This window comes from Lepus europaeus, chromosome 18 (genome assembly GCF_033115175.1).
Source record: "Lepus europaeus isolate LE1 chromosome 18, mLepTim1.pri, whole genome shotgun sequence".
Classification (NCBI taxonomy): Eukaryota; Metazoa; Chordata; class Mammalia; order Lagomorpha; family Leporidae; genus Lepus; species Lepus europaeus.
In genome coordinates, this window is record NC_084844.1 from 49461182 (window position 1) to 49473661 (window position 12480).

Sequence of the window (12480 nt, forward strand, 5' to 3'; positions counted from 1 at the left end):
CCTTATTTTTAATTTTCTCAAAAAAGAGGGTATTGTATGCATGTTATAGATAAAGTCAGTTCTGGCTTGGGCAGTGTTTGGATGAGTATATGCCAGTGACAAGGGAATTTGCCGGTAAATTTGTGAAATCCCTGAGCACAGGCGGAAAGGAAGGAATGTAACCATCTACTGTTTGCTACTGTTCTCTCGCTGTTCTCAGCGCAGGTGAGTCTGTGGAGAACATGGGGTTCCTGTAGCTAAGAAATAGAGAATCAAGCCTAGGATTCAGAGAATTGAGCACCAAAAGAATTATTTTGCTAGGATAGCACATAGTCTAGAATTACCTTTTGAATTTTAAATTTAATTCGTATGTGCATATATGTACATACAAGTCTATGCATTTTACATAAGAGTTGAAGACACCTTAAAAAACCCCTGTGATTGGATAAGATAAAATATATATATACCTGAGGTTATTTTGTCAGAGGAAATGATTAAAAAAAGAAAAAGAGTTACCAGGGCTGGGTTACAGATTTATTTCTGAGTTTCCTGGGAACCAAAGAGGAAATTGTGATGATCAGTTGAAGAATTTACAAATTCTGAAACAGCAGTATATTTGGAAACCATGGCTTGGAAGGAACAGATCAGCAGGCTGTCTCTCAGACAGTCTTAGGAACAACTTCTCTGAGCCAGTCTTGAAAATGTAGAGCACCCTCCTGACGGAGGTATGGAGACTGAGGACAGTTGCATAATTTTAGTAATGCTATCTTAATATGTGAGAGAAAGGATTTCTCTTTGGATTCAAGATAAGAAAGTGTAAAAATACCCTTGCTAAATATAAAAATAAGCCAGTAAAGAGTTTTTTTTAAAAGATAGAAAGCATAACAGATTTTGGCTGCATATAAAGGATTTTGAAACAGTGAGGGATGCTTCACAGCGCAATAGCTGTCTGGTGGGATTTGGTTCAGGGAACTCCAGCCTGGAGGGAGCTTAGTTGCGTGAGTGTCTTCACGTCCTTCCATCTCTGAGTCAGTACACAGGCCCACTCCTTCCTGGTTTCTTGACTGATGGAAAAGGAAGTTTTCTCTTAAAACAGCCTCATTTACTCTTAATAAAACTGGAGAGCTTCAACTTCATTGTCTCTTTAAGTGCCTGACGTTTTTCAAGTTTCTATATATGATTTATAATCCACTTTTGGGGGAAATACTTTCAGATAGACGAGAAGAAGATTTGGATCCGGATGAAGAGCGTCGAATCCGTGTCAGGAGACAGGAGCAAGCCATTCGTTGTGCCCGGATGCTCTACGTCCTCCAGCAGCAGGTGTGGAGAGCCCAAGGGAAGTGGGCAGTGTTGCCTTCCTAGAGAATTTCATGTTTGCTGGTCTCAGATGAGCACCCGAGTGTCCTACATGATGCTGATGGGTGTGTGAGGCTGTTTCCTGAACACATGGACAGCTCTTTTTCCTTTTGTCATCTGCGTGTGTGTGTGTGTGTGTGTATGTGTGAGATATATAGCCAAACTTCCTAAACAGAGGCTCTTGCCTTTTTGAGGTCATACACTCTTGAGAATCTACTAAAAATCATTTCTTTCCTCCTTAAAAAAATGCCTCTGTGTTATAGAGCACATAGTTTGGCATCTGAAGTCAGGTGGATCAGTTACCCTGAAACCCTTGGTCCCCAGGTATGGACCCTAGTCTTAGAGGAAAGGGCCTTTTTAGTTTTCTGTGTCAGGTTAAGGGTATACTAGAATCTTAGTAGGTAGCAAATAATCAGAATATTCCTTATAAAGAATGAAGACTGTTCGGTATCTTTCAGGACATTAACTGGCTGGTACACAGGCGCTATGTTCTTTACATAGTGATGGACTTCTTAAAACATTGTTTTGACTTTGGTGCTTTATTTGTTAATGAACCTTCTCGTTTGTGGGCCCTGAAGTCACATATTGGTGTTACTGCTTGAATGAGAAACTGCCTTCACCTCCGAGAAGATGCTCGAGTTCGATACGGTTCTGTGTTCTTTCTGGGTTCTGTGTCAGTCCTCACTCTGCACGGTGCCACAGTGATTGTGTAAAACGTGTCTTACCATGTCAGACCTCTGCGTGAAAGGCCTCAGGGGCTCTCTGTCGGCGAGAGGACAGGAGAGGCTGAAGATTTCCTGATCTGGCCCTCCTGCCTTTCCAGCCTCATCTCCACCTTCGCTCCTCCTGTTCGCTTCCTGTTACCCTGGGGGCCGGGGATGGGAGGTGCGTACTGTGCCTGGTCACCCTCTTGAACTGGAAACCAGTAATTGCTTTTTGGGTACATGAATGAAGAGCCTTTTTTTTTTTCATTTTCAAGTGATTTGACTTAATAATGATTATACTTGGACAAGACAAGATATATCCTACAAAAAAAGATCAATGGAAAGGTATGAATTTTCCATTTTTCCCCCTTTATAAAACAGGTAAAAGAAATCCAGGAAGAATTGGATAAATTGAGTCCACATAGAATTAAGCACACTAAGAAGGTATGGTGTAGCTAAGTCATGGTTAAGGGTAACTTATAAATTAGCCTCCAGGGTTCTGTTAGTGCTGTGTCTGAGCTTTCTGCACTGCAGAAAGGGACCCACGAATGAGGGAATGAGCGCCTTAATAACTTTGGGTACGGGGTTGCCCTCTAAGGGGTAGGAAGTGGGTTTTTGTTGTTGCTGCTGGTCTAAGAGGCTGAGAACAGGAAGGAAAAACCGTTGTCTTTTGAAAACTTTAAGCTTTGTAGTTCTGCCCCTATGAAAACATTTCCACAGTAAAGAGCATTTTATATATATATATATGTATATATATATATGACATTTAAATATGACATATAAGGGGTAGATCATAAATATTTGTAACAGTTGAGTTGATGCTGGAAACTCATGGCTATTGAAATCCCTTCTCCCATCTTGTTTCTTCCCAGTCGTGGGCCATGTCCAGGCTGGCAGCTGCCCACCGCGGAGCCATTCGGGCCTTGCAGGCGTTTGTCACCCAGTTCACCGACCGGGGGGAGCACCCGATTCCCGCCCGCTGTAAGGAGCTGGGCAGCCTCATTCGCCAGCTTTCACTGTGTTCTGCCAAGCTGGATGCGGAGTCTTCTGTCCCCGACGTGGTTATAGATATCCTGCAACAAATCGAGGTATGAAATCAGCTCCAAGTTTTGTTGAATGTGTGCTGTTTCTACGCGGGGAACGACTGCTTGCTGTCACCTGGTTCCGTTGGGGTTTATGGAGAATACGAGACAAAAATGCTACCTAGCAAATAAAAGCATTTTTAGGGGGCAGAAGAAGCATTTCGTTTTTATTTTGCCGTATAATCTATAGTATTGCATTTCACTTCTTTGAGAATTGGTGACTCGAGTATAAAGCATAAAACAACTTTAAATGTGGTCCATTAACTAAATAGAATGTTCCATTTCCTGGCCATGCCATTTAATAAAGAATTCGTTAGCATGAGAAAAGAAACCAGTAAAGCAGTGTTAGATTAGGGCCTAGATTAGAACATCTGTGTTTAATCTAAAAGGATCTCAGAAGAGAGGAAACATGGAAGCAGAGCCTTAGGTTTTGTGATATGACTGGAGACTTCTGGAAGTCACAGAGGGATCCTGTTCTTACTTTTTTTTTTGTAATTTTTTTTATTTGACAGAGTTAGACAGAGAGAAAGGTCTTTCTTCCTTTGGTTCACCCCTCAAATGGCTGCCAGGGCCGGTGCGCTGCGCCAATCCAAAGCCAGGAGCCAGGTGCTTCCTCCTGGTCTCCCATGCAGGTGCAGGGCCCAAGCACTTGGGCCATCCTCCACTGCCTTCCCGGGCCACAGCAGAGAGCTGGACTGGAAGAGGAGCAACCGGGACTAGAACCCAGCGCCCATATGGGATGCCGGCGCTGTAGGCGAAGGACTAACCAAGTGAGCCACGGCGCCGGCCCCCGTTCTTGCTTCTGATTGGTGACCAAGACAACAGTGGTAATACATCCTTAGTTTTACTTCCTCATATATCACATCTACTCCGGCACTGTGGTTTGCAGTTTTTAAAATCATCACTGTTTTGTAGATGAGGAGTTTTAAAATAAGAAAGGTCACAGGGATGACACAGTTACTTCTCTTAAGTGGACATTGTTCCTAAAGCTGTACTTAGGAAACACATGAGTTTGTATTCCTTAAATAGGTTTCTGGGGGGAAAAACACCAACGCCAAAGCATTGCAGGTGGCACCCAACCCACTGTGCCACAGAGCCGGCCCAAATGAAGCATTGTTTTATAATAAGTAATGTCTCTTTTTCTTTTTAAGATTTATTTTATTTATTTGAAAGACAGAGTTACAGAGAGAGGTAGAGGCAGAGAGAGAGGTCTTCCATCTGCTGGTTCACTCCTCAATTGGCCACAATGGCTGGAGCTATGCCGATCTGAAGCCAGGAGCCTGGAGCTTCTTCCTGGTCTCCCACGTGGGTGCGGGGACCCAAGCACTTGGGCCATCCTCTACTGCTATCCCAGGCCATAGGGGAGAGCTGGATCGGAAGAGGAGCAGCCGGGACTTAAACCGGTACCCATATGAGATGCCAGAGCTTCAGGCCATGGTGTTAGCCCGCAGTGCCACAGCACCAGCCCCAGTAATATCTATCTCTTTACTACTCAGTTTATCTTCCACTTAAAAGGTTTCGTTGATATTGCTGATAAAGTCTGGGAATGTAATTAATATTAAAAACTGTTTAATTATTTGAATAAAGTAAAAACTGGAAGTCAAATTCCTGTCTCCTGGGGCAGGCGTTGTGGCACAGGGGGTTAAGCTGCTGCTAACGACGCCAGCATCCCGTATCAGTGCCAGTCCAAATCCTGATTGCTCTGCTTACCAACCAGCTTCCCCCTAGTGTGTCTGGGAAGGCAGCAGGAGATGGCCCACTGCCACCTGGCCCAGACCGAACTATTGGCAGCCGTTCAGGGAGCGAACCAGCAGGTGGAAGCTCGCTTACTCCCTCTTTCTTCTCTCTCGCTCTCTCCCTCTCCCTCCCCCTCTCCCTCTCCCTCTCCTTTTTCCTCTCCTTCTCCCTCTCTCACCCCTTCTCTGCCACTCCGTCTTGCAAATAAATAAATAAATCTTTAAACAGCAGTTCCAGGGCCAGCACAGTAGATTAATCCTCTGCCTCCAGCACTGGCATCCGATACGGGGGCCAGTTTCAGTCCTAGCTGCTCCACTTCCAATCCAGCTCTCTGCTTTGGCCTGGGAAAGCAGTAGAAGATGGCCCAAGTGCTTGGGCCCCTGCACCCACATGGGACACCGGGAGGAAGAGCTTGGTTCCTGGCTTCAGATCGGTGCAACTCGGGCTGTTGCGGCCATTTGGGGAGTGAGCCAGTGGAAGGAAGACCTTTCTCTCTGTCTTTCCCTCTCACTGTCTGTAACTCTACCTCTCAAATATCTCAAATAAACAAATAAAAAAAACTTAAAAAAAACAGCAGTTCCTATTTTCTGAATTTTATACCAGTGCCATTTCTACTATACCATGCATTTTCACCTTTAAATAAGAAGATGATCTTAGGGCTGGCATTGTGGCGTTGCAGGTAAAGCTGCTGCCTGTGATGCCAGCATCCTATATGGGCACTAGTTTGTGTCCTGGCTTCTCCACTTCCCATCCAGCCCCCTGCTAATGCGCTTGGAAAAGCAGCGGAAGATGGCCGAAGTGCCTGGGGCCCTGCACCCATGTGTCAGAGACCAGGGGAAGCTCCTGGCTCCTGATTTCAGCCTGGCTCAACCTCAGCAGTTGTGGCTGTCTGAGGAGTAAGCCAATGGATGGAAGATCTCTCTCCCTGTCTCTCCCTCTTTGTCTGTGGCTGTGACTTTCAAATACATAAATATATCTTTAAAAAATATGATCTTTATGGCCGGCACCGCGGCTCACTTGGTTAATCCTCCGCCTGTGGTGCCGGTAATCTGGGTTCTAGTCCCGGTTGCTTCTCTTCCAGTCCAGCTCTCTGCTGTGGCCTGGGAAGGCAGTGGAGGATGGCCCAAGTGCTTGGGCCCTGTAACCGCATGGGAGACCAGGAGGAAGCACCTGGCTCCTGGCTTCGGATCAGCGCAGTGCGCCGGCCGTGGTAGCCATTTGGGGGGTGAACCAATGGAAGGAAGACCTTTCTCTCTGTCTCTCTCTCTCTCTCACTGTCTAACTCTGCCTGTCAAAAAAAATAAATAAATAAAAAAGATCTTTATGTAAGTGTGGCACAATAAGTTGTCAGCTATAGAGGAAAAGTAGTGTAGTGGGGAGAATTCTAGATTAAGTCACCTGCCAGCTCTCCCGTTGACTGGCTCTTGGTGTCCTTGTTTAAGGCCCCTACCTTTAGTCCCAATGAGTAGCAGATATGGTTTTGATTTGCACTGGTACATTTATATGTGTAGAATGCACTGTCAGGAATGTTATCAAATGCAGACTTCAGAATTTAGACAGCAATATCAAATCATTTAATGTTTTTAAGACTTAAATTTATAGTCAAGAAAGATTGTATTTAGAGGACGTACCTTTGTAATCCTGGAAAGAATTCCTAGAGATTACCTATTCCTCCCAAACTTCCAACAGAAACACCATTAAGGGGTTGGCACTGTGGCATAGAGGGTAAAGCCACCACCTGCAGTGCCAGCATTCCATATGGGTGCTCCACTTCCAGTCCAGTTCTTTGCTATTGCTTGGGAAAAGCAAAAGATAGTTCAAGTCCTTGGGCCTCTGTACCTGCCTGGGAGACCTGGAGGAAACTTCAAGCTCTTAGCTTTGGATCGGTGCAGCTCCTGCTGTTGTACCCATCTGGGGAGTGAACCAGGGGATAGAAGCTCTCTCTCTCGCTCTCTCTCTCTCTCTGCCTCTGCCTCTGCCTCTCTGTGACTCTGCCTTTCCAATAAATAAAATATGATAATAATAATAATTGTGGGAGACAAGTGACTCTAGTCACTGGCCTCACATATTTCCTTTAGTTTGTGAAAATGTATGTTAAATATAGTATGTTTCCACATTTAAAATGCTACTTATGATTTTTCTGTTGAGAATTAAAATGCTTTTAAAGCATATAGGATTGTGTTCTGATAACTACAGTTAATTTATCATCACATTCATTATCTTTGTTATTAGTGAGCTTAAAGAACATGCAGAAATTATTGTTATTAATTGGATGCCCTAAAGAAGTTTTTAAAAGAAGTTAAGCAACATTTTGTTAACTATTAGATAGCCATGTAGTAATATGTTTGGGGTCCTTAATTTCAGTTTTGTGAGTGGAAATCATACTTTTGTGACATAAACTAAGAGAGTGACTGTTTGATGCAGGCTTTGGAATCTCTCCTGGAAAAGAAACTGTCGCCAAAAAAGGTGAAGAAATGTGTCGGTGACGTTCCGAGCAGATTTCCTGTTGGTAGCCAAAGGACTTTAGCGAGATGGCCAAGTCCACTGCCAAGGGGCGAGCGGAGACCCTTTGTGGAAAAGGAGATATTTCCACAGGACGTAGTTTGGCCTGGAATGGCACAAAAACTTCTTGCTGGTATGTGTTTGAAAGTGTTTCCTGGGAGATGTTCTTTGAAGTTACCTGGGATCTAACCGTTATGGAATGGAAAGTCAGGCTTCAGAATTCTAGTCTACTTTGCATGCACTTTAGGGGCAGTGAGTCGCAAATGAGATGCTTCCAGGGGTTGGAGGCTGGAGTATTCCCTCTGCCTACATCGGATCATTTGAGCTCCCCAAAGCAAATTCCTACAGAGCTGTTAAGATGCCACTTGGGACACCTTCATCCCATGTCAGGGTGCCTAGGTTTGAATCCCAGCTCCGCTCCTGATTTTAATTTCTGCTAATGCACTCCCTGGGAGGCAGCAGTGATGGCTCGAGTAGCTGAGTGACCACCCGCATGGGAGACCTGCATTGTGTTCCCAGCTCCCAGCTTTGGCCCAGCCCAGCCCTAGCTGTTGAGGGCATTTGGGGAATAAACCAGTACATGGGAGAGCTCTGTGTTACCAAACAAATAAAAATTGTTAATAAGTCAGCCACATTTTTGTGACTGCTGTCCAAATCAAGGAATAGAACAGCACCTACTTCCAATCTTTATCCCTCCCTATCCCCTAAATTATTATGATGATGATTTTTATTGCCATATTTTGGTTTTTGCCTGATTTGGAACTTTATAAAAATGGAATTACACAGTAGATATTCCTTTGGGCCTGGCTTTGTTTACTTAACACTTTGTGAACCTCACTGTAGTAGTTGGTGTGTATGTGTCTGTCTGCTTGTTTGTCTTTCATTAAATTTATACTTTTGTATTAATATTTTCCATGCGGTTATAAATGGTATCTTTTAAAAGTTTTGATTTCTGATGCTTTTTGCTGGTATGTAGACATACAGTGGACTTTCATGCATTGACCTTGGATCCAACAACCTTGTAAATAAGCTCCTTTATTTCCAATAATGTATTTGTAGAATTATTTTGTTTTGCTGTGTATTTTATCATATCTATGAGTAAACACTGGTTCATTTCCTCCTTTCCAGTCTTTATTTTTTTAGATTTGTTTTATTTATTTGAAAGACAGAGTTACAGAGAGAGGTAGAGACAGAGAGAGGTCTTCCATCTGGTTCACTCCCCAGATGCGGCCGGAGCTGTGCTGATTCAAAGCCAAAAGTCAGGAGCTTCCTCTAGGTTTCCCACGTGGATGCAGGGGCCCAAGGAATTGGACCATCGTCTACAGCTTTCCCAGGCCATAGCAGAGAGCTGGATCGGAAGAGGAGCAGCTGGGACTAGAACTGGCATCAATATGAGGTGCCAGCGCTTCAGGCCAGGGCTTTAACCCACTGCGCCATAGCGCTGGCCCTCCAGTCTTTATTTTTTTTTAAGTTTCTTTTCAAATACTGTTCTGTGTGTGTTTATTCATTTATTTATTTATATGAAAGGTAGAATGACAGAGAGAAGGAGAAACAGAGAAAGAGATCTTCCGTCTGTTGGTTTACTCCCCAAATAGCTGCAACAGCCAGGACTGTGTCAGTCTGAAGCCAGGAGTCAGGAGTTGCACCCTGGTCTCCCATGTGGGTGACAGGGACTCAGGTATTTGGGCCACCTTCTGTTACCTCCCCTGGTGCACTGTAGGGAGCTGGATGAGAAATGGCGTATTTGGGACTCAGGCTGGCACACTGATATGGGGTGCTGGTGTCACGAGCAGTGGTGTAACCCTCGGTGCTGGAAGTCCAGCCCTGATGTTCTGTTTTTGTTTACTTCATGTCTAAATGATTGATAGAAAAACAAGTCTTTTTTGATACTTGAGACTTTCTTAATTTCACATTGCATTTTTGTTAATTTTTTCTTTGTATATTTTGAACTCATACTGTTCTGTGGGTTTTACATATGTGTTATTAAATATCTCTCTTTTAAGGTCATTCACTTTGGGATCTGTTTTCTCTGGCTTTAATATTGCTTATCGACTTAACTTGTCTGGCACTGGCCTAGAATAACATTTTCCTTGCCTTTATGCGCAGTCTTTGTTTGCCGTTTTATTTTGAGACTGTCTCATCAACAGTTCATTGTTGTTGCTAATCCCACTGTAGAGCGCTGCACTTAACCTACTTTCCTTTACTGAGATTAATAACATTTTGACTGCTTTCTGCTTTGTGTTTTTCATTTGTCAGTTTTTTTCTTTGTTGTAATTTACTATGTTAAGTTTTCTTGTTCTATTTATCCTCTCTTGATTTGTAAATTATGTATGAGTGCAGTCTCCAGTTGATTTATTTCTCAGTCTGCCACTGTTCTCTAGATCGTGAACAGCATCATGCTCTACCTCTGACACGAGTGTCCCTCTAGGAGACTGGAGAGACCAAGCTGTCCTTCCTGTTCGCGCTCACCCAGGTGTCAGGGGCGTTTCTTCACACCGGTGGTTCTGTAGCAGACACCAGCCAGGTTTATAACTCAGTTCCAGTCTGACACTAAGGACCTGCACTTAGAGTCCTGTGCCCTGGGCTGAGGGTTCAGCCCTGGACGGCTGCTCCCCGTGCAGACCCAGTCACGAGCCCTGGGCTGTAACCTGTGCTCTCACTGGTCACTTAAAAATGGGCTTCTTATGACTCTCCTGGGGCTTGCTAGGATGGCTCCTGCAGCTTGGGAAAACTTTACTTCCTTATGTTTACCCGTTTATGAGAAAGGGTGTTACAGAGGAGCAGCCTGATGGGAGAGAGGCGTAGGGCGAGGCGTGCCCTCTTGGGTGCTCTGCCCCTCCAGGAACCTGCACGTCGTCAGCAGTCTGGACGTGTGCTGGCCTTTGTGTTTCAGGGCTGCTGATGAAGGCTTCGTCATCCAGGCACGATCGGTTCTGTCGCCAGCCCTCTCCCTTTCACGGAGCATGGCCTGGTTTTTCTAGTGCCCAGCCTCCATCAAGGCACTCACCAGAGTTGCCACAATCGAGCAAAAGGTGCTCCTGTCACCCAGGAAATTCCAGGAACCAAAGACCAAATATCAGCACAGAAGACGCGCCTGGCATCCTGTTACTACAGCAGCTCCAAGCGTTTCAGGATCTCTGTGCCAGCAGTTGAGGCAGAGACCAAATATGTATTTCATAAAATTATATCACAATAGCAAGGCCTAATTCACGGACTTAGTGCGAGGTATTTCCTCACTCAAATGAGACTTGCTCTCCCCTGGGTTCTAGGCAGGTGCCTTCGCCAGCCTTTCCCGAGAGGGTGACCATTGTGTCTGCCCTGAGAGGAGTCAGCATCTGGCACGCCACCCTGTTAGACACCAAGGTGAGGCTGAATAAGAAGACTTCTGAGCAGCCATTCACTTGAGTTTGGCATGACGGGCGCCGTCTCTTGGTCCCCTGGAGGAAATGCAGCGCGCACTCCAGGCCTGCACACAGATGTGTTCCCTAACTAAGAAGACGAGGTGCCCGTCAGCTGACCAGCGACAGCTCCTTGTAGCAGCAAGTGTGGGCAAGCCGGAGGGCAGCTGGGGAGACTCGCACCAGGAGGCCTGCGGCTCGTCCCAGCCTTGCCAGTGTGTGGTCCTGCGTCGATTTAATCTCCCGGAAGCTTAGTTTTTTCGTCTCTAAAATGACTGAGTTGTTTTAAGTAGCAAATTAGATAATTGCTGAATACTTTACAAACGTAAGGTGTTGTTTTAGTTCATAGTAATAGCCTCAGGTTAGCAAGAAAAGGCTAGGGTATGTTAGCTGCATTCTAAGAAAACCAAAATGAGTGTTGTGTGGTCATAACAAAGGAAAGCTTCCATTCTCTGGAAAATGTATGTGCAGCGTAGTCCCTGATGGGGTGGGGTGAGTGGGCCCAGCCCTGGACCAAAAGTCAGAACACGTGGCTCTGCCGCTTCCTCTCCTCGTGACTTTGAGTAAAACACTCAGCAGCTGTTTCCTCGCCTGAAAACCTAGGGATCCTGTCTGCCTGCTCTGCTGTGGGTCATGGCGAGGCACAGAAGGCAGAGTGGTGCAGAACAAGGGAGGGGGAGTCTGCCATCCTTGCCACCCCTGCAGTGCGCCTACAGTCACTGCTGGGCAGGTGCACTGCCTTCGCCTCTGGGCAGAGATGTGGTCGCCGCCTTATTATTTGTGTTGTTTTTCCTGTCCCCATGAGCTGGGTTTCAGAGGGTTACATTTTTCTGTTTCTGTTTCAGATTCCAGTTTATCTCATTCTTCCACTCTGATTTCTTAAGGTCTTTTCCTCTCCCACCTCACTTCATCCCTAAAAAAATTCACAAGGAACCACTCACTGGCTGGAAGACCCACTGTATGCCTTTGCTCTGAGATAGGTGCTTGAGCCCCGTTTGATCCACTGTCTTGTGATTTATAGAATTGTTGGTTGGTGCAGTTTTTTTTAGCAGCTTCTGAAATGTTCTTGCCACGGTTGACTGCAAGAGTGTAGCTTGTCAGCCGTGAGGATGGCAGCTGTCTCCCCCACCAGCCATGCTCGGGCTCAGCGCCTCAGGAACCTGTCCTTGGCGTGAACAGGTGTCAGGACCTGCCTCCTCTAGGTCAGAGCTGCTCTGATGTGTGTAGACTTGGGAGTTAAAGAAGTTACAGACAGAAGGCTCAGTCTTTGCATTCTTCTCTTCCGATTTATTTGAGGGTACTTCAAAAAGTTCATGGAAAAATGAGATTGAAAGATAAGTTTATTAAAAAATTTGAAATCCATGCATCGTTATTTTTATAATAGGCATTTTCCTTGGAGTTTCTGAAGATCCTTCGTACTTCCTGCTGTAGTTCTTGTAGCTTTGAAAAGTATCTGATTAAAGAAATGTGTCAGGGAGTCTGACCCTTGACTTACTTCCATTTAAGTGGTCTGAATGTAGTTTTCCTTTGATTATGACATGCTTTAAACATACAGGAAGGAGCGGAAATGGCAGGATGTATCACTACTTAGATTGAACGTTTTTAGCATGCTTGCTATTTTTACTAAATAATTTTTTTTAGAAATGAAATATGATAGATATAGTTGAAATCCTCCCTTCCTTTTTAAAATGTTTATTTGCTTATTTTCACCTGCTTCAAAGA

General features: G+C 44.9%; 1 protein-coding gene across 6 annotated transcripts in view; it reads left to right on the forward strand.

Annotated features, from left to right (window-relative positions):
• KIAA0753 (KIAA0753 ortholog) overlaps positions 1 to 12480 on the forward strand; it is a 64835-nt gene that overhangs the window by 14523 nt on the left and 37832 nt on the right. For 5 of the 6 annotated variants that reach the window (XM_062216940.1, XM_062216942.1, XM_062216941.1 and 2 more), the window contains 4 exons: positions 1193 to 1299; positions 2421 to 2483; positions 2912 to 3127; positions 7283 to 7493. In XM_062216940.1, the coding sequence (XP_062072924.1) occupies positions 1193 to 1299; positions 2421 to 2483; positions 2912 to 3127; positions 7283 to 7493 (597 nt within the window). Of the gene's footprint in view, positions 1 to 1192; positions 1300 to 2314; positions 2385 to 2420; positions 2484 to 2911; positions 3128 to 7282; positions 7494 to 12480 lie in introns of all 6 variants that reach the window. The other variant, XM_062216946.1, reaches the window with a different exon arrangement.